The 21,613-nt window shown below is 54.3% G+C and overlaps 5 protein-coding genes across 5 annotated transcripts; 3 read left to right on the top strand and 2 right to left on the bottom strand.

Moving 5' to 3' along the window:
* Positions 1–85: 85 nt before the first annotated feature.
* ISF_05672 (RAP guanine nucleotide exchange factor 4) lies at positions 86–2,549 on the bottom strand (the record flags this gene model as incomplete). The annotated part of the gene is made up of 4 exons (XM_018849277.1): positions 86–178; positions 238–1,907; positions 1,966–2,175; positions 2,240–2,549. The coding sequence occupies 4 exons, from the start codon at positions 2,547–2,549 to the stop codon at positions 86–88; spliced, it is 2,283 nt and encodes a 760-aa protein (XP_018703304.1).
* Positions 2,550–9,382: 6,833 nt separating this feature from the next.
* Positions 9,383–10,492, top strand: ISF_05671 (hypothetical protein; the record flags this gene model as incomplete). Its single annotated transcript, XM_018849276.1, has 1 exon — positions 9,383–10,492. The coding sequence occupies one exon, from the start codon at positions 9,383–9,385 to the stop codon at positions 10,490–10,492; it is 1,110 nt and encodes a 369-aa protein (XP_018703303.1).
* A 173-nt stretch (positions 10,493–10,665) lies between these two features.
* ISF_05670 (Zinc finger, HIT-type) lies at positions 10,666–11,449 on the bottom strand (the record flags this gene model as incomplete). The annotated part of the gene is made up of 2 exons (XM_018849275.1): positions 10,666–11,200; positions 11,310–11,449. The coding sequence occupies 2 exons, from the start codon at positions 11,447–11,449 to the stop codon at positions 10,666–10,668; spliced, it is 675 nt and encodes a 224-aa protein (XP_018703302.1).
* A 518-nt stretch (positions 11,450–11,967) lies between these two features.
* Positions 11,968–12,991, top strand: ISF_05669 (NifU-related protein; the record flags this gene model as incomplete). Its single annotated transcript, XM_018849274.1, has 2 exons — positions 11,968–12,816; positions 12,872–12,991. The coding sequence occupies 2 exons, from the start codon at positions 11,968–11,970 to the stop codon at positions 12,989–12,991; spliced, it is 969 nt and encodes a 322-aa protein (XP_018703301.1).
* A 4,934-nt stretch (positions 12,992–17,925) lies between these two features.
* On the top strand, positions 17,926–20,583 carry ISF_05668 (PSP1 domain protein; the record flags this gene model as incomplete). Its single annotated transcript, XM_018849273.1, has 1 exon — positions 17,926–20,583. One exon carries the CDS (start codon positions 17,926–17,928, stop codon positions 20,581–20,583), a length of 2,658 nt encoding a protein of 885 aa, XP_018703300.1.
* Between the last annotated feature and the right edge of the window lie 1,030 nt (positions 20,584–21,613).

The raw sequence follows: 21,613 nt of genomic DNA, 5'->3' as shown, positions 1-21,613 counted from the left end.
CATACACACAAGACATCCTCATCAGCACAGTGAGTGACATTCATTGAAGAGGCTCGTCCGCGGGGAAGCTTTGGTCTGCCACTCTCTATTTGGCAAACCAGGGAAACTTCTTCTTGGCTGGGTCGAAGACGCCGGCGGAGTTGCTGCTCTCCAGTTCGACGCTTCTTTGGTAGATTTCCTAATGAAAAAAAGGTTACTTGAGAAGGTTCCCATCGCGGGTGCGTCGTGGCTACGTACCTCGTCATCCGTGGGCATCCGACAGCCCAGGATGAGCTCGCGAGTGGTCATGTTGTGGACCAGGTTTGGATACGCCGTGCCCTGGCTCTTCATCAGCGGCAACAGCACATCTCCGAGAACCTCAAACTTTCTCCAGTTGACACGGTCGCCGTTCGGTCCCACAAAGGTCTTGCTGCCCTCCTCCGCGTTGACCAGATCGCGCAGATGTAACGGAACAAAGGGGATGCGCGGGAGCGGCGAATTTTCCCAGGCAAGACGGTACGCAGAATGACTCTTCTGCGTGCTCATGAGAATTACAGCCCGCGCAAACTTCTTTTGCACATCGGGATGCACAAGTTGCCTAGTCTGTGCAAGTCGATGGATGGCGATTCCGTTGATTCCCGCAAGCACAGCAGAAAGACCATTATAGTTGTTGAGTTGGCGGAGCTTGATGGCAATATTCATGAATTTCTCCAACATTTGCGCTCTGTGCTTGGCCTTGTCGCGAAGAAGAATCAGGTTGGCTACCCACATGGCAATGTGATTGAAGTGATTAATCATGCGATTCACATTTTTCAAGCTGGTGGCCTTTTCTTTTTGCGTCGAAGACAGACTGACATAACGGACAAAATCTCGGATCCTAATGGAGGAGAACAGAATCCAGTCGATTCTCGTCAGTTCGTCCGCAATTTCGTCATCGGATAGATCCATAAAGATGTGATATCGCGTTTTGTTCATCGGATGCAAATCTTCTGGTTCAAGTGACGTTGCTTCTCGTTCATATTCGTCATACGAGTGGAATTGAACTTGCCCACCGGGCTGTCCAGCAAAATCGGGCAGCGCAGTGGCGTCTGGGCCGCCATCAGCGTCGTCGTCAACTTGAAACATGCCAATACTGGCGGACAGCTCATTCATCTCCCTGGATAGCCTCTCGTTGTCACAGTCTGAGTCGCTGTGGTCGGAAGCGGCCCAGCCAGTGTCATCGTCTTCGAGAATGCCTCTCCGAAGACTTCTCCTCATCTGTTGAGAGGCAACGGAAAAGATGGGCTCTGCTGAGAGGTGTTGAATAAATTCGAATAAACTTTTTCGCGTGGAGATTTTGGCAAAGTCTCCGGGGTAGAGCGACACCCATTTGGCAATGACCTCAATGATGCGAAGCTGGGTAGCTGTTTTCGAAAGGTAGTGTGCCGTCTTGTCATCTCGGACGCGATCAAGGCGCGCTAGGATAGCTGCGAAGAGCTCGGTCGGTGTGGTGAACTTGCGATACAAGCACAAGAAAATATCTGAAAAGTTGTTGTCGGCACGGGAGAGTCTTAGCGCAAGAAGACGGTCGACAAGCTCTGTCAAGGGGACTCCGGTCATCTTGGGCGGCTTCTCAACGAAGTTCTCGTCGGTCCTCTGCAGAATTGGAATGTCATCCGAGTATGCTGGCCCTTCGCTATCAGACTCCTCGACATCCAAAAAATAGTCTGCGCTGGGCTTATCGCTTCGGTAGGCTTGCCCCGAGTTCTTGGAGGCGCGGGCTCGGTAGCTTTCGCTATGCGGCGTACCGAAGCCTTTTAGCACGGACAGTTCTGAGCTGGCACGGCTATGTTTGCTCTGTTGACTAAGGGGACGCGCAGAAGAAGTATCTGGGGCTTCGAGATTGACGGCAGATTGTGCGCGTCGGCGAGGAACAGTTTCGCTGTGCTCTGCAGTGTTGTTAGCACGGCTTGGACGGCTGGAAGTGGGCTGTGTGGGCATAGGTACCCTTCCTGTGGGCAATGGCAGCTTTCAAGATAGATTGCAGGCAAGCCCTTGAAATGTCAGCCTTGTCAAAAGACACTTGATATGTACCAATGCAGGACTTGAAAATCTTGTGACCGGCGATGCTGTCGACGTCCACCTCCCAGTCTTCCTCGTCGATTTCGCACTTGCAGGCAACCAGTATGGAAGGTAAGCCAGCATTGGTGATGGCAGCTGCGAAGGTGTCAATTATCGCGGAAACGAGTTGGTCATAATACGTCATGGTTCGCGAACGCACTCATTGCCTGGGGAAGTGGTCGAACGGATTCAGGGTTGGTGACATCATATAACACCAGCGCGGCGTCCGGGCGGGGGACAATGTGGCCGTTGATTTGCTTGGGCCATTGGATCGTCTGAGAAGAAGCGGTCTGGTCGAAATTCTCCAAGTCAAGCTCAAAAAGCGAAACGCCGTGCGTCACATTGTCGACGACGAGTCGGACGCTTGCGGAGCTGGCGATGGGCGGCCTAGAGAGGCCGAGGACCTTTTGGATGAACGTCGACTTGCCAGCACCGGCAGAGCCAATGACGGCAATGGTAAAGGTCTCCATTGAAGCAGCAATGAGAGCCTACCTAGGTGCAAGGCAAGGAGAAAGAGGTTAGCAATTTGGAATCAGGACAGGACACGAATGCCCCCCCAAGAAAAAAAAGAGGACGGAGGCGCAATTGTGGCCGTTGGCGCGGGCCGCTGATTGGTACCCCGCGAGAACAGAAGTCGGTGGGCGGCGGTTCGGCGCATTGCCTACTGAAGTAGTATTCGCAGTGTTCGCAGGGAGTAGGGAAGTGGAAGCAAGACAGGTGGGCATCCTCTGGCCTAGACCGCATGTGCACAGCAGGGCTGGACAAGGCATGTCACACCTTGTGGTACAAAAGGTAGACAAAGACAATACCCAGTGCACTTGGTGCAGCAGGAAAAATGACTGGCCAATACGTACCCGGGGAAGGTGGCCGTCAGGGTATTGCGAGAGACTAGCGACGAGGGGTGAAGCCAACGCGGGCTGACGGCCTGGTCATCGCCTCAAGCTGATGCTGGTTGGCAGCTGGACGAGCAGCTCGGTCAACAGCTGTTTGACGTCGGACGATTCGGTGTCGGAGGTTCGGGTCGAGATCGGAGGGCAACGCAGGAAAAGGGATCGGTCGTCGAGGAAGGCTGAAGATGATGGAAATTCGTGATTCAGATTACAGGGTCAATCGGTCGCGGGATAGGCAGTCGTAAGCGTACTACGAAAGTACCTAGCTATTGGGAGGGGGAAGTGGGAGTGGGTGCGGCGGCGGCGGCGGCGCTGATGATGGTAGCGGTAGCGAGTTGTGTTGGTGGTGATGGTGATAAATAGCGGCTGAAAGGGCAAAGAGTGGGCGGGCGTCAATCCTTCTGCTCGGGGCTAGCTACTATATCTGTAGGTGATGGGTGGTGATGTGATGTGGTGATGAAGGCCATTTTATTATCAGCTGCCTGCACAAACAAAGAAAGGGGAGCGAGCCGGGGCTGCGAGAGGCAGAGGCAGACGAGGCGGCCACGGCGGGCGGCGGTGGCGGCGAGGTAGGTACTGTACTGTAGGTTTAGCCCCCTCATTCTCCCTTCTGAGCGAAGGAGGAAGGGGGAAGACACGGCAAGACCCCCGGAGGCGAGGCTTGAAGATGTTTGGCTTTTTTTTTTGAGTCTAATTATTATTCTTCAACTCAGGGCGTCAATGTGCGGCGGCCCGCGTCGTCAAAATGGGGGCGGTTGCGTCACCCGTAGAGAGAGGACGGGGCCTGTTCGGTGGGCTTGATGGGAAGTTCCATGCTCATCAGCCTAGGCCAGCCCAGCCCGAGCCAGGTCGGGGGAAGGGGCATAATAATACAAGAGAACAGCAAGATGGAGAGGGGTTGAAACGACGTCGGGCAATGCGACAAGGGTTTTTTTGCCGAGGGAGAATGGCACCTGGGGGAGGGAGGCAGGCCAACGGATATCAAAATCGTTGGCATTCAACATGTCAAGACGTGCAGGACCCGGTTTCATTCCGTGTAGCGACAGCCGAAAGGATGCGGGATGCCAAATATTGATCTCTCTGTTAGCACGGGTAAAGAGAGTCCGTAAAGACACCCCTACTTCGGTCAACGTAGAGTGCCGGGGCGCGACCAAGGAAGAATCCAGACAAATTAAGCCATGCAAGCGGATGTTGACCTCTGACATGTGCTCGTTAAGGTGTGCCTTTTTGTCCTTTACACGTGGCTGCCGCGCTATCAGCTCCCAGCTACAGCGTTATTATTGGTACCGTAGCTACCGACCAGCTGAGCCGGTACGTTATCCAGAGTTATAACTCGGAGGCGCCGATAATACCAAGCTTGTTTGCCATTCCAGGCTGCTCCAGTATGGCTGCTTAAATCAGGCTCCTATGCACGACAAGGGGCAGCGCAAAAATGTCCATCAGTGAGCAGGCTGAGATTCACGATGTGACCTTTTCGCCTTCCCCATGCCATACAGCCACCACAGAAAACTCGCCGGCGTGCCAGGCTCGCTGGCCGCCCCTCCTCTCCGATCCCCCCGAGACGCACGCCGGAGGGTACGTGCGTGCGGCCGGGGCTCGCTGCACTGGCATATGGACACATGGGTTCCCTCCCAAAATGCGGGGAGTATCCCATTGGCATTGAGTCGTCGCGATGCACTACATGGGACAGGTTTTGTCCTGGCGTGCCGCAGCGAACTTGTCGGTTCTATGCGTCGCAAGTTTGTTTGGTCTTGCGCCGACCTGTTGCCCGGTCGCATAATCAACCCGCCTTCCCATCATGCAAGGGTCATGGTTGGACTGACTTCATACACACCGAGCGAACGACAGGGTAAGGAAACGTTGACGCAGCCTGTGGCCGCCTTTTGTCTCACCGATCCCTGTGAGGTGGCAGCATGCAGGCATCGCTCGCGAATCACATTGAGAACCGCGTATCCGTACCTGGCATGAGACAAGTCTTTCCGGTTCAGAGCCTTCATTAAAAGTGCATATTCATAAATGAATTTTTCGGCGCTGATGCGTGATGAACAACCTATCGTCGTTTGAGCGATTTCTTATTAGCATCTATCGCGCAAGGATGCAGCCTGCAGAAGTCGGAGAAAAAAAATCGTCGCCGCGAAATACCGCTCCGTGAACTCCAAACGCTAGGTTTGCATGCACAGCGGGGATGCGACAAGCAAACTCTCCATGGTTTCTGATTTCTGACCATTGAGACTGGCAGGTAAAGCTGGGGGAAGACGGGACCGGAGACGGGGTTGCTCGTTATCCGATACAACGCAAGTCGCCGGCGATGCTTCGAGCCGCATCGGTGAGATTCGAGACCGGATTATGATATCGAAAGGATTAAAAGTGCCATCCAATTTCATGTGTCCAGCAACTGTTCATGGGTGTGCAATCCTTATCAAGAGATCGTCTAGTTACACGATCTCACCGTGCAAAAGGCACTTACAGCCTCCTGCTGCCAGCATTGGGTCAACGCACGAGAACAGTAGTACCCTCAGTTCTATGTGCAAAAGGACGCAGAATTACTCTGTCACAAGTTAAGAAATAGAATGTGACGACGAAAGCAAACACAGTTGCACAGACTTTGTTTGTCGTCAACAGCCAAATGTCTCTCCGCTGATGCCCGATGGATGTAATTAGGGAATAAAGTTCATCAGTAGACTCACCTCAGGGACCCTAACGGGGGTTTATTTGTTTGCATGCCTCATGATTGGGCACCGTTGTCGATGCATGGGCAAACTCTATTCGCCCTACCGTCAAGTCCACTTCGTGCGCGGGAATGGATCTCTCAGCCCTGGCCTGCCAGGCTGAAAATATCCTCCTCCCTTTTCGCCCTCGTACCTCACGGAATTTCGACAGTGCAAGATGTATTGACCCCTCTGCATCGAGGCACTCTCGGCAAGCGGCCGGGATCTCGACGGTGTTTACCGGTGGGTTCCAGTTCCAGCGGCGAACCCCAAGCCAATGTGGTTGGTTGTTGGTTGTTTCCTCCCCTCAGCAACGATAAACTCGCGCTCGGTTGGCTCCGTGCCACGCGGGCGAAGGCCCACTATTCAAGCTGGATTAAGCCATGCAGGGCTTTGGCGGGTGTCGAAACTGAAAAATTGAACGAGGCAATGTCCGTACGAGGCCCGGCGACATGACTTTGGTCTGTCACGTTTCGTAGAGCACGCTTTGTACGAGCTGGAGCCAAGGCCTTTAGAGAGGAAATGTCTCAAAGGGGGGACCTTCTTTGCACTCGGTCGTAGTCACAGAATTATACATGCTGTCAACTGGTAACGAGGAGTTACACCGCCTGCTGTGTGAATACCTCTCGTGCAGTCCACTAACTCTCGACTCTTCGGCATCAAATATTAGTCTCGACAGGTAATTTTCTTAGCCTTGATGGTCGTATTATCTGCTCAGCGCAATAGGCAGTTTACAGGCCAATTGAGATGCGACGGACTTGCATCCGGTCATCTTGCCTAGGCAGAATCAAGTCTAGGATCTGACTGTTAGGCCGGCCCAGCGTCGTAGCAAGCGAACTACCAGTAGTTAGACGGGATAAGCCCGATGTCATTGCAACATTTGCAATTCCCTAGTAGAAAGAATGATCAGTTATTTATCGGGCAGCGAATAATGAGGAAAGAGTCCGAGCAGAAGGAAGGGCGCCGCTCGGCTGTAAGAAGAAATTCCAAGTCTAGACCCCTGCTCAACATCATGAGCTGTCTCCAGCTAATGGCCATGTGAGCCGGTATCCGTGTCATGTAGGAGCTATCGATCAATGGCCGGCCGCGCAGTCCGCCGCCACCGCCTCGTCAGAGAAGATGGCGGAGAGCATGATGCATTATGCGTGCGGCCCCACACGACATCGAGCGCCGAGCCTCCAGATGACGCGAGTCACACAGATGGGTTTCCTTTTTTCTGAGACGACGTATATTCATTGATGCCCAGAACATATACGCAGCCAGCTTCAAGGTAGATAAGGACTTGCATTGAACCAGGGAGAGCAAGACATGACGTGGCGCATGGCTGAGTTGCGGAGTTGTCGCCTTGGCTTTTCGCCCTTGTACAGCTAGGATCTATGAAGTTATAATGCTGTTGGATAACAACAACTAACGTTACCACAACAGAGAGGGGCGTTAAAGTAGTGGCACTCTACCGGTATTTTTGTTCGTAAGAGTTTTCGTCTGGATACACTCTTCACGTGGAATAGACGGCTTAACTTTGGTCGCCTTATTACCATGTCGCTGAGAGTTGCAGTCGCTTTCGAGAGACAGACATGGATACATCGCCCCGCAACCCTGGTCAAGCTATCCCCAAAGGCAATCTGAGATGGGGAACGTGCAGTAACAGGCCAGCGAGGCCGCCCTCCACTGATTTCGCGTGTTATGGAGAGCGGGTTCACCAGTGCAATGGATTGCAGCGTCCCTGTTCCCTGCTTCGTCGAATATCTTCATCGTCCCCGTGACCAATTGGCAATTGTCCAGCAGGTCTCCAATTGCGCCTTGCATTTTCTCTACTTGTTGGTAATAGGTACTCAGTATTGGCAGTGGTTTTAGTTAGTTCCCTGAAAACAGACCCCCTCACTTTCCCCTCCCCTGTTAGCCACCTGACCTCATTTTCCTGCTGAGTCCATCCCATGGCCGCGCGTAAATGGACAGCCTTCGAGGCGCCTTTTTGTGGCTAAACTTTTAGTAAACCACTTACTGAAATCGGGCGCGCCTCGTCTTACCTCGTGGCCCCAATCGGCGGTCGTGGGGAAGAGCGACCTGAAGTAATCGAGGCTTACCAGCGGTGCCTCTTTTTGAAAAAGCAAAAATTCTCGGCATCGGCTAAAAAGCTCTTTTGCATTTTCCTTGTGCTTCATCGCCGTCTGCAGGCCATCATGCCATCACGGGCCTCCCTCCCCCAAAGTGACATCCAGCCGTCCACTCACACCGCGACTCTGTCCGCCCGCCCACCGCCCTCTCCCTACTTTCATGCCCCTGTAGTATCCGTAGCGTCATTTTTCATTGGTACAATTTCAAGAGGAGCAGGACGGGCCGGCAATGAAGATGGCTTGGCTTGGGCCGCCGCCGATTCAAGAACAAGGACTCGAAAGAAGAACGCTTTGTCAGTAGAACAAGGATCTCAGAGCAAAACATCAGCTCACCAGGTAACGTCACTGTGCAGAAGCCCCGGGTTACGTTGGTTGGTAACCCTGCTTTTTCTTTGCTCACCGGATCTTGCCCGTTAACTTTTTTTATTTTGTGACTCGTCGTTGTAGGGAGGGCTACTGACTAGCCTACAGGCAGGTTGGTACTACCTATGTTTGTTGGCGAACTTGGGTCCAATACTGGCGCCGCTGCTGGCTCGTGTTTTGAGAGTGGCTATATACTTTTGCCCTGGGACTTGGGACTCTTGGGCCCCTCCCCGGCGGATCGACATGATCGCGTGCCAAATGCGGCCTCAGACTACATACTGTACTAATGTGATCCTTTGCCCTCTAACTATGTAATGGGGTTATTATTAGCTTGGGCGCTTGGCCGGGGCCCTCCCACGTAATAAGAAATAAAGCCCACCCAACACAATCACAGGGCTCCTTTGTTTGCCGTTTCTCTTGACTCAATCTCTGCCTCGTCATTGATTTCTATTTTTTTTACTTTTTCTTTTTGAATTGTCGCCCTCGGAATCTGGCCGTGGCAGCTCTCAATTCATCCGTCCTCAACTTGGAGCTTCAGTATAAAGTGGCCTGTTCCCTCCACCGGGAGCCCACCCCGCGACTGAGAGAGGCCCCTCTGTGACGAGACACCCTCACCTGCCCGCCGAGCTTAGAATTTGCTATCCCTCGACATCCTATATCTCCTACGAGCTCGACCTCGAACCACCTAAATAAAAACACTACACAACCGCCCTCCGTCACCTTTGGATACCTCTCTCTGCTTCCATCCTTACCTCGGCCTCCTTCAACCTGTTCTCTGGCCCAAAACACTGGCGCAAACGGTTCATCCCACCCAACCGATCTCCCCCGCCAGCAACACGAGCTCTCCAAGCCTCTTTTCTCGCTCTGCCCTAAAGGACAAGGATTCCCCGCAGCCGACATCGTATTGCCGTGGCGTCGTCTTTGAAGAATAAACCAGCCACTGCTTCACACCGAGTCATTTTTTTTCTGCTGTGCTCAGTGCAGCCGTCTCAGTTGTCGCTCGGCTGCATTTGCCCGCCCACGTCGCACAACGGATTTCGCTGCGTTGTCCCTACCGACAGCACCTCTCACAGCATCTCCTGCTTCAGCCTCCTCACTTCTACGATACAAACACGCATGACCTCAAGACATCTACCTTGAAAAGGATTGGCACGTTTTTATTGAATCTAGTTGACCGTGCCTGGCAAACACCAACATCCCGGATTCCCCTAGGAATATGCATTACAACATGAATTACACATACGACTTCCAGGGCACCAAGTTAGTCCATCGCCCTGCCAAGGGTCACACCGACTTCAAGCCACCAAAGCAAAAGGCGGCGCCGCACAGGCGCGGCCTGGACCCTGAAGATCTCACTCGACGCCTCCAATTTGTCATTGCCGAGCGCAAGGCCATCGACGCAGAGAAGCGCAGGTCGCGTACCGTGCCATCGTCGAGCAGCAGGCCCTTCCGCACACAAGAGTTTAGCGAGGCCAAGTCCCTCCGCCGCCGGACGGCAGCGCTCGACTCGCCCAAGGACAAGCGCAGGACCAAAGGGGTCGACCACCATTCAGAAAACAGTCTGGCGGCACGGTTCCGCCGACGCGCCTCGAAAGCCGCCCTTGACGAACAGCAGAACCCCGCAGACCTGGCAGCTTCAAATGGCCCATACGTCCCACGAGTGGCGGCTTCACAGTTCGCAGACACGACGCTGGGAGAGTCACCCCCAGACAAGTCGCAGATCCACAAACTGTCGCGTGCGGCCCTCAAATACCACATGGACGGCATCAACGGCGATTTCCAGGTCGCCTCCACTGCCGTGCCCGGTGCCGCGCCAATCAAACAGGCCCAGGCTCTGCGACGAGCCCAGACCCTGCGAGAGAGAAACTACGACCGCAACCAGTTCCAGGCCTCCTCCATGCCCGACAACCTCGAGCCCGTCATCACGTCCCCGACTCTGTTCAAGCGTCGCAGCATCTACACCGCGCACACCTCTGAGGAGAAGCAGCTCCGCGCGTCTCGCAGGAAGAGCACCGGCAGCTTCCTAGGCGGAGACTCGTCGTCATCCCCTAGGCAATCCGTGTTCGCTCCGCCGCTGAACCCCACGGACCTGGCCGCCGTCGCCGAGGCTCACCGAGTAGATTGGACCCAGAGTGACGAGGCGACCGCCACACCGCCGCCGCGGCCTAAGTCTACCTCACCGACCCAAAGCACCAAAGGCGAGTCGAGATGGAAGTTTCGCGGTCGTCTCAACAGCTTCCATAGAAATAAGGAGGAAAAGACCCCCTCGCCACCCGCTGATGGTCTGGAGCTGCCGAAATCTCCCATCGCAGCCTTGTTTGCTCGATTCAGACGGTAATTTGCCGCCGTCTGCTGTGTATGAAATTGGATGATGTACGTGATAATGACGCTTGGGATAGGAGTGGGAGCAATTTTGAGCTGGCGCCAGATATACTTTTAGTCGATACCCCCACATGATTCGGAAGCAAATAATATACCGGGCCGTTTCCAGCCCTCTTTTTCCCCTGTCCTTTACCTCTTGTTCTCCTCGTTCATCAATCGTTCAATGAGTTCCGCGTCCTGCGTGGCGGCCTGCTTCTGCAGCAACACCGAGGCGTCGTCGCCAGCCTGCCCATTCATCAGGTGCATGATGAGCTCGCAGTATTCCTTGACGCCCTCGCCCAAGGCGCCGTCTGCTTTGCGGGCCTTGCGCAGAGCCTCCTTTCCTTTCTTGATGCCCACGTCGTGGTTCCACCTTTCCTTCTTGCCCGGTAGCCCCTTGAGCAGCGAGGCTGGGATGCCATTATGATCCGCGGACTCGGATGGTGGCTGCATGGCGGCGTGGATGTCGACGAGCTGCTGCGGCAGGTTGGGGTACCTAGTGAAGAGCAGCTGCAGCTGTTCGGAGGCCAGATCGAGGACGCGGAAGGGGTTGCTCTTGTCGGAGGCGCTCGTCGCGGTGGTGGGAGGTGGCGCCTCGGGGGCGGGGGCCTGCGGCGGCTCGGGCTTTGGTTCGGGGTCCGGCGGGTGGTTCTCGCGATGTACTTTATTGCAAGCCACGGAGCAGCTTCGTAATTAAGAGATAGTAAGCAGACACTCTCGTGCTCTCTCCCGAGGCCCACAAACGCGCAGGAGAACGGCACGCGCGAGACTCGAGTTCAACTCTTGTAACATACTATGGTAGGAAGCATCTGGGGCATTTGTATTTAGGCGCCGCTTTTTCGCAGACACCGCATATTGATTTGGGTGCCTGATCGGCCGCAGACTGTGTTGATTCGATCTGCTCTGTCGGCTTGGTGTCGCTGGGTGAAGACATGGCTGATGGTCGTTTGGAGGGCTGCCCCTACCGAAGACGGGAACTGAATGAAGAATGAAGAGTTCTACACTGCAGAATCGGCGGGGGGGATGAAAATAAATACACGTAGTACAATGCGGGCTTGGGTTTTAATTGAGCTTCTGCCAAAGCTGTCCTTGAATGCTGGGATTGCTCTGTTGCTGTCAAATGACGAAAAAATAAAGAAAACATGAGTCCACCAAGGAGCTCCGCTCCTCTCGGAGCTGAGGACCATCTAACCACATAGCTCGGCTGTACCCCGAATATCGGGTCTTGCATCATAGCTCCACCATTACTAATGAGTTCTCGATTATACGCCCTCAACTTTTTTTCCTCTCATAGTGGACTTTTGCCCCCATGCTATGCAGACGCAAAGCAGCCAAGCCCACTTCACCAGGCGCATCGCGAAGTACCAACCTGAATATTTCAATCTACTTAACCTAGCGAATTTTCTGCCTCGAAACTCGCCCACCTGACGTCGCCCTGCACCGCACATCACAATGGCCGCCGCTTCCACGCCGTCGCGGTCCGTCTTCGCCCGCGCGCTCCTCCGCTCGGCTACCTCTCGGCCCGTGGCGACATGTCCAATGCAGATGCGCCGGGGCCTGCGCGCCGCCGCTGCCTCACAGGCCTGCTCCGCGCGCTCCTTTAGCGGTAGCGTCAGCATGGTCTCGTCATCACGATCGCTCAACAACACCCGTCCGCAAGCCCAAGCCCTGGCCCGCCAGCCCCGACGACACCCGAGCGCCGCCGCGCGCCGCACCATCTTCATCCAGACCGAGCCGACGCCCAACGGCGACGCTCTCAAGTTCCTCCCCAACCACCGCGTGCTCCCCGAGGGCTTCGCCGCGCCGTTCGTCGAGTACCTCAGCCCGCGCGCCACCATCTCGCTGCCGCACCCGTCGCCGCTCGCCGCCAAGCTTATGAATATTGACGGCGTCACGTCCGTCTTCTACGGCGCTGACTTCATCACCGTCACAAAGGCCGGCGATGCCAACTGGGCCCACATCCGCCCGGAGGTCTTCGCCCTCATCACCGAGGCCGTCACCGCCGGTGAGGCCATCGTCACCGTCAAGGAGGCTGGCCCGGCCGGCTCGGAGGGTGCCGCCGCGGAGGAAGCGGTTGACAGCTTGGCGTACAACGAGGACGACGACGAGGTTGTCGGCATGATCAAGGAGCTGCTGGAGACGAGGATCAGGCCGGCTATCCAGGAGGACGGCGGCGATATCGAGTTTCGTGGCTTTGACGAGGAGGGCTTCGTCAACCTGAAGCTCCGCGGCGCTTGCCGCACCTGCGACTCGAGTACGGTAACGCTGAAGAATGGCATCGAGGGCATGTTGATGCATTATGTAAGCTTTAATCCCGCCAAACTGTCCGTCTATGCAGCCGCTAACATTGACGCAGATTGAGGAGGTCAAGGGTGTTCGCCAGATCCTCGACGAAGAGGAGCAGATTTCCATGCAAGAATTCGCCAAGTTTGAGGAGAAGCTGAAGCAGTCAAAGGGTGTAGCTCAAAGTGCATAAACTCAAAGAGGCAGGACCAGGAGGAAGAACAGGCAACAACACGGGCCGGCAAAGCTTTCACTATAGATTTATTTGACATTGTACTATAACTCCTAGAGGCATCGTTCTAGGCAATTTTTGACGAAGTAAATATCCCCCCTAATGAGGCTGTACCCATCAAGGAGTACATTCACTGATGTAATTTAATGCCATCTGCCTCCTTTTCTTTCTACGGCTTTATTTTGTCGCGGGTCCCTCAATCACTGCAAGTTTCCAAGCCGTCAAAACTTAGGAAACCCGATCGAATATCTACTGCTCCTTCATTAAACTTGGCATTTGGCTCCATGCGTTCCGTATGATCTCAGCCGAAGCAAATCAGCCTTACAGTTCTCATAATGCCGGGTCTGCCAAGATGAATCAGCCCGCTTCAAGACAGCTGTCAGAGCTTAAAGATGAGAGCTGGGCCTAATTTGAGTTTGAACCCCGCAGTACCCGAGCTATTGCTCGTCTTGCACCGATATGAATCCCCGAGCAGTTCCACGAATGAATACACTCGGCCGAGAACGAAGAGAGTAGCGCCTCAGACTACGCGGTCTCCTTGTCCCTCTACGTCCTAATTACCCGCTACAGCTACACTTGATGCAAGATGACATTCTTTCCAGCGTCTCGTCACGGCTTGTCATTGGTGACGCATATGCCTCGCTATACTATCGGACAATTTACGCGGACTTGAAGTTGCCCGCATACCAGGTGGGTCTGCATTGAGCCAGAACGTGCAGGACCAACCAGAACGGCATCGAAATCAATGCTTGTTGCAGCTGACTAAAAAGAAATGTGGCTTTATAGTTTGATAGCATTGTCACCAGACCTCAGTTCGGGACCACCTGACTGGCTCAACGGCCATGGCTGGGTGAGGCGTGGGTAGCGCGGGGTTTTGGAGCAGTGGGCGATTTTGCGGGGTGACGGCGATCTGCCCCAGACTTGTCAGCCGGGCGTGGCTGTTAATTGCCAGTCTATCTCGTTGATGAGGGGACGGCATGAATCCTGGTAACCAGTCCAGCTGTCGGTAAAATTCCTAAATCCGAGTTGGGCGAAGCTGCTACAGTGCCACGTATGATATAGGGCATATAGCAACGTCCAAGCTTGCAGGCGCATACATACATCGTGTGAGATGGATACATCATTCAATATGCAGGCCGACTCTCGGTGAGAGCGTGGTGCGGCAGATCTAGGTCGAAATTTGCACCTACCGAATAACACCTCATGTCACTTGCGCGGAATTCTTTTCAAAGTAGCCCCACAGAAGGCCATCGTCATGCATGCATCCGTACTGAGCAGCAAAGCATGTGTCCTCGTGCTGTCTTGATACTTTCACCCACAGAATCTGCTAGCAGCCAAGGTGACAACATTTGCTGGGGTGGATAGGATAGTTAACATTGATGTTTGCTAAGTAAGTTTGCCAAAGCCAGGTCTAGTGCAATATCAAATGCTTAGTGGAATCCCGCAAGCCCAACCAGTTGGGTTGGTCTCGCTGGCACAGGTTCTTGGTGCGGGTCGATCCATGTTTCGCAGTGTAAAACAGGCACAGGACACACCATGTCTAAGCCCGTGTCTTTTGTTTTCGCATGGTCAAAAGAGGCACTGACAGCAGTTGCTCCATATTGATTTGTGTACCTGGCCCCCTAGTAATTATATAACTCTGCTATGCTCTGTGTTGGTAGAAGACGAATGTCACACTCACCTGCAGGGCAACTGCACTGAGTAAAATGAGGGTACCCCCTTCAGCATTGTGGGCTCACCAGTGCTTGGTGCCCCATAACCCATGCGACGTAGAATAGATGACTACCAGTAGGCATTGTAGGTGAGATATTGCGGTGCCTAGCTCGTACCGGGTATGTTGGAGGCAGTTCAGCCAACTTGGGCGGGAAGGGTTATGCGAACTGAGCGGTCAACTGTAGCCCCCTGCCATACTTGTGTTATGCAGACAGACTGAACAGGGCAGAGCCGAATGTCCCAGACCTAAATTTTCCGCGTCCTTGAGTTCATCCTCGAGGCGTTTTCTCCATCTCTGTGCTGCAAAGTTTGGAGGTAGGTACGAGGTTGAGAGACAGCGTGCCCTACCCAATGGTAGTTGGATGCGGACTGGGAAGCGAGGAACTCGCAACCTCCTTGGCCATTGTCTAGGCTCGAAGGCTCGGAGCATATTCCATATTAGAGTGCTAGCTGGACGCGAGATGCGACTGCCGCATTGCATTGGAGCAAGACCTTCCTGCTCCGTAATCCGTAGACCATAGGCCATCGACCAGCAGTTAACTAGGTATCAGGCACACGGGAAATGCCCACCATCATCGCAATAATTATATAAGCGAGGAAAGGCCTGGTAGCTACCAGGGCGAGGAACAGCGAATCTGTGGTTTGTGTCAATAGCGCACTAGTTCTTTAGTTAGCGAATTACAAGCAGCATCACGCTATACCTTGACATGCAGCACCGCGGCACGGTAAGCTGCATCCCATTATTACCCGTACAGGAGTTCAACATAGTTATCAGCCTCTTGTAGGTTCCTTGTTGACAGGTGCAGGCTCGCGGGCTGAGCCTTGACTCCGTTCGTCGTGGAGCACTGAACTGGTACGGATGCAGGATTTCGCCTCCGCTAGGCGGCAGCTGGTGGCTTGTTGTTCTCCCCGGCCCTCCAAAACCTGGTGTCGTGCGTCGCGCCATTGAAAATTATGTAGGGTGGTGTGGTGTGGATGGCGGCGTTGCCTTGCATACAGCCAGTCATGGCTTTGTGGATTAGGAGTCTTGGACATGGGCCACAACCCTGCCGATTCGCGACGGATGCAACGCAGCGGAGGGGGGAGCTCTGGATATCTTGGATGGTAGGAACCGAGCGCCGCCTGCCGACTAGACTGCAAGGGTGAACATCGCTGGTAAGGTTTTGGCGTGGCAGACAATTCGAGGCGGCTCATGAGAAGCAGATTTTGTGCGGCGCATGGCATGTTCCGTCGCTGAGGCCGGTCATTTTATCGGGAGAATCATATCTCACTACAAAATCAGATGAGCAGATGATGGATTCTGTATGGATAACCGTAGTGATACACGGGACATACCGCGAGGCAGGAAGCAACCTACCATGGCATGCAGACAGAGAAGACGGCGAAGCCGTAGAGACGTTGGCAGCCAGTCACCAGCAAGACAGCCTCTACTCTGCATCAATCATCATACCTACTCAGTACTCGTTGGAATTCAGGAGGTCGCCTGCCAGCTACAAAAAACGGGCTGGCTTGATTATGATTAAGACCCTCCTTGTCTGAAAAGCTATTTCGCGGGATCGCCAAGCCTTGTTGCTGTTTCTTGCTGCTCTGGCAAGGTGGTGGAGGTACCAGAGGGTGGACATCCACATGGTGGTCCAGGCGCTAAAAACAGCCGGCCGTGGCCAGGTGGGACAGCGTCTGTGACAGCGGACCAACCCCAGTTGAGACTGGGCAGTTAGCATCCACCAGCCCGATTTGCCCCAAAGGAAGCCAGTGCTATTGGTGCCAGTCTTTGGGAGGTACAACTTTTACTCCTCTGCAAACAGCGACAGACGATGAAGCTGATGGAAAAAGAAGAATATTATCTGTCTGAGCAATCATCAAGGTAACATGTAGGCAGACAAATGTTCTTATCCTTCATTTCTGCCGCATTTCTCAACAGTGGCAGCTATTGCTTCTTCGTGCGTACCTGTGTAGGGAGGCTCCTTGTCTTGCTTGGCCCGCGTTCCTTCCAAACCGCCCCCCGCCTTCCTCCTCCTGCTCCTTCTGCTCCTGCTCTTCCAGCACCGGGCTCTTGCTAACCCTACGAATATAGAAGGCCCCCCTCCCCTAAAAAGCCACCCCCAGCCACTAAAACGCTAACCCTGTTCGGTGCTACCTTTTAGCACACTCAGCACCAGCACCGCACCGCTCGTCCTCTACCACGGCCTCGCCTCCACTTGTTCTGGGCTGTCCGCCCCCATTTTTTTTTCACAGCAGCTCAATCCGTCTTGCCCACCAGCTCCTCTGCTTCTCTGCCCTCTCCCAAGGTAGCCTCGCTGCCTCGCTCACATTGACCATCCATCCACTGCCCTCGTCCTCCTCTTGTCGCAGCTTTCGTCCCGTCTCCCCCGCTTTCCACGCCTCGTACTCATTCATTCCACAGACATCTCTTCCTCCATCATCATCATCTTCATCGTCGCCGCCCGTTTCATTTCTTGTATCTTCCTCTCTCATCGCAAGACACAACGCCTTTTCTTACCCGTCGCGGTTTCTCTCCGTTCGCCACTCTCAAACGCCTCCCGCACCCGCCCAACTTTCTTCCCAGGCGTCGATCCGTTACCCGCGACCAGGCCGCCTCCGACGTCGCGCAATATTCTCTGCGGCGCACAAACCAATTATCGCCTTCACTGCCCAGCTTCCTTGGTCGCCAGACTATGCCGGCCGACTAGAGCCTCCTCTTTGTACCAGTCCCGCACCGCTCGACGCGCCGCATTCGCACCCGGCCTCCCCTCGTGCCTCTCTGCATGGGCGCCTGTTTCCGTCGCCTCGTTCTTATGCGCCTTACTATACGCCACAATCTATATCCGCACTTCAACTAGAACACGCATCAGCTTTTAGACGCCTTTACCCCTCCCGATTTGCATATACCATTAATCCACCGCCCGCGACGCCAGCTCTCTCGACCCTCCAGCCGTCCGCCCCTTACTTCCCACCTTGTCAGCAAATCTTCTCACCCAAAGGCCAGCCTCACACATGCCACTGCGCGTTGGGCTGCTTTTGCACATCACCACCTGACCACCAAGTCTTCCTTTTCCATGCCACCAGGCGGCCCTGGCGCTTTCAGGCAACCGACGACCGCTATATAGCCGGCCTAGCTTATACTTGCGTTTACCAAGCCACCGCTGTCGCAAACATCCGCATCGTGCGTTGTCGCGTCTACGATGAGCAGTGGCATCAAGCCGAATCAATCTGGTAAGCTGTCGCACGGCCCTGGCAGTCAGAACCTGCTGCTAGAAAAGGTCGGAGTCCGAACGTCCACCCCAGACTCGGACGCGCTGGCAAGCTCAGAGGACGAAGGCGATCATCGTCAGGACACCTCATCCGTTGCTACACAACCCCATAAACCAGTTCGCAGGTCTTCGTGGTTGAACGATACCTCGCAACCTTTGGCTCGTCCCCGTCAAGGCTCATTTGCCAGCAATTCTGTCTCCTCTCCCAACGCCTCGCACCCTTCTACACCATCGGCAGACAATACCGTTGGACCCTGGGGCTCTCATTCAGCCTCATCCGCCATGCCTCGACCTCCAGGTGCTTCGTCATTCCCCTGGGGCACAGGTATATGGAACAGCGATCGAAAGGACCCCCCGTCTCGGCTGACTGAGGTGTTACCGTCGCCTACGTCGATCGTGCCTCCTGGCAGTGCTGGCAACTCGTTCTTCGGTCCCGATTCCGGGCTGTCGCAGACCTCTCCATCGCGAGAACAGCAGAATAGCCAGATTCCGTTCGCCATACCGCTCCACCCAACCCCCAAAACGTACCGATCACAATCATATTCGGTGGGTCAGAGGGATCTTGATGCGCCGACTTCCTCGGGCATGAGCTCCTCTGCAATTCTTGGTCGCGCGAGACATCACCCAGCTCTTCAGCATCGCCCCTCTCGCCCTAGCATGCTAAGCGAAATGTCCAACGACGGATCCGTCCTCGGCAAGGTCAAGGAGGTGGAAGACGATGAGGAAGAGAGTGGTGGCGAGTCGCTTCAGAATTCGTTTCATCAGACCGCTGAATCCAAGACTATTGAAATGCTCACCCGAGAAAATGCGTTGCTGCGCCAGCAGCATGGCTATTCCCGCATTCGGCCTCGAGCCTCGACCGGCGCGTCCTATCTAGCTGCCGGACATCCCCTCCATGAAGTTGTCCTCGAAGAGTCCGACTACGCCATCGACGAGCTCGATGAATCCCATGACCCCAAGGACCCTATGGGGCGCCGCGTGTCGCAGCGTCGTATGAGCGAATATGGCCCTCCCACTTATCGCACCCCTCATGGCATGGAAGCTCGCAAGCTGGAAAACCCCCAGCTCACAAAGGCACTATGGTCCAGTTCGCCGGGTTATCTGGTAGGCGATGCCTCGCAGAGCCGGCGACACTCTTTTGCCAATATGCCCACTCGACAGGGGTCCATAAGCTCTATCGCGGACTCTGTTGCAACTCTCGAGGCGGCCCAGGCCGACCAACAGAGCGCGCATTATGCAGGCGGCTTTCAGGACCCTGCTGCTATGTTGGGTTCCAACAATCCCATGCTAACACACGCCAATAGCCTAAGCAATTCGATGCAGAGCAGCTTCACCAACCCATTTGCAGGCCAGTTTGCTCCACAGAATCAGTTTCAGAACCGCCCTCCATCGCCCCGTCACAACATGTACGGCATAGCCCCGCCCCGTCTCAACCAGTTGCTACATGTCGTTCTTTTCAAATGCGCCAGGGCGGATGTATTCTATATTCAGGAAGGAACCGGTTTAACCGTGAAGCCTGGCGACCTCGTGATTGTTGAAGCCGATCGAGGGACTGATTTAGGTACTGTCGCAAAAGACAATGTGGACTGGCAAACTGCCAAGGATCTCAAGGAGCACTACGCAGAGGAGCAATACAAGTGGCTCATGATGTATTCTCAAGGCGCTGCGGCCGCCCAAGAGGGTAACGGCGGGATGCTGTCCGCTGCCCATGGCTTGCCAGGTAGCGCCGTGGGAGGCATGGGCCCAGCAGGCCAGCATCACATGCAAGAGCCTGCCAACGGCGAGATTCGCCCGAAGCTTATTAAGCGTCTTGCTCAGAACCATGAGGTGCACGCCCTCAGGGACAAAGAGGGCCAAGAGGCCAAAGCAAAGAGAGTCTGTATGCAGAAAGTCAAGGAGCACGGACTTAACATGGAGATTCTCGACGCCGAGTTCCAGATGGACTGGAAGAAGCTTACGTTTTATTACTTTGCCGACGCCTACATCAATTTCAACTCTCTGGTAACCGACTTGTTCAAGATCTACAAGACACGAATTTGGATGTCGGCTATTAACCCGGCTTCGTTTGCGAGCCCGACGTTGGGCATCCAGGCACCCAGCGGAGTAGGACCCGGCGCAGTTAATCAAGGCAGAGCTTCGACCGCCGGTGATCGCAGAGGAAACACGCATCAGCATGACCAGCAACAGCTGCCACCTGTTCACCCCACGCAAGCCATCTCCCCCGGTCCTCAGGGCCGTGGTCTGCGCGCCGGCCCTGGTGGTTACAATCAGCCGCCCATGGGAATGGACCGTCATGTGTCTCCCGTGTCTGCTACTGGCTTCCCCAACTCCAACTACGCATTTGGCCCTACAGGCGCATTTGGGAATGCCAGGCCACCCCAAGGTCCTTATCACGTCAGTCCCTCCCCTGGCATGGAAGGAGTCCCCGCTGGATTCCAGCATCCCGGAGACTTTCAAACATCGCAGCGGCGCTTCCAGCCTGGGCAGCCCGAAGGTGCCCCGCCTCATCACTTGCAACGCGGTTCGCCCATCTCCTCTCAGGGTGATTGGGCCACCGCTTTCCAGGGACTTTCCCTCAACACTCATTAATAGCAATCTCGAGCACAGGCGAAGACTGGGATTCGAATTGTGTACCTTGTTGTCAGCAATATTCGCATTTTTCTCCCATCACGGCCAAGCATGAATGATATTTACATATGTGAAAGACAAAATTTCGAAACTAAAAAAGACAGGATGGCATGGGGAAGACACGGACATACGACTTGCAAAGCAGTATTACAAATGGGAAATTTGGTTTGGGACGGCGTCTGACAACTTTTAATCTGCTGGACAAAGACATTTGGATCATTCATTTCGCTAAGACTCAACTTTCGGCGCGCGGATTTTTTCAATACCTTTTTTGTTTGCCCACGCCTCTTGTGCTCTCTCGCCGCTTTCAATTTGCTGCGTTTTTTCCCCTTGCAAGGCTACCACGTTGTGGTCGCATGCGACTATTCTGGCCCAGACAGCACATGGGCCAGATGAATCTGTTACTGGAAATTCGGGATATAAGGACTCTATCGGAAAGATTGAGATGGAGAACAGATACGACGTTGTTTTCATTTTATTCTTGAATTCCTTGTGTCACTACTTCTTACTTTGCTTTCTTGCGTTTCTTGCTTTTTTTTTATTCTTTTTACAAAGGGCTCTAAGAAATTATAGATAAAGAATGGAGGTTAGGGTATTGGAGAGTTTATTTGGCGAGCCCCCTTGGGCGGCACTTTATGACAGATCAATGTGCAGCCATGCAGGGCCGCCAAACTAGAGTAATCAGAACAGACGGATTAACCGTCAATACTGGTTGTGTATAGCGGGCACGCTGGTGCCGGAATTGATTATATTTTCCAAACCATTGCTTGTGCAGTGAAAAATGCTCGGTCATTTTTTCTATTCTGATCGCATCACGTGTGGCTGTTTGTTCTGACTGTCGACAGCTGCCAGCTGCCCAGTCGACATTGTACCAATCGCAAACATATTTCACAGGTTAACGTGAGACCACCAATACAACTGCATCTCTGACCGGTTTGGTCGACTGGGGAGTTCGAAAGTCTCGGTTTGCGGCCTGGGGAGGACTGTTCAG

Source organism: Cordyceps fumosorosea, assembly GCF_001636725.1.
Source record: "Cordyceps fumosorosea ARSEF 2679 chromosome Unknown scaffold_14, whole genome shotgun sequence".
Lineage (NCBI taxonomy): Eukaryota > Fungi > Ascomycota > Sordariomycetes > Hypocreales > Cordycipitaceae > Cordyceps > Cordyceps fumosorosea.
Note: the sequence above shows the minus strand (reverse complement) of the source record. Positions and strands in the feature narration are given on the sequence as shown.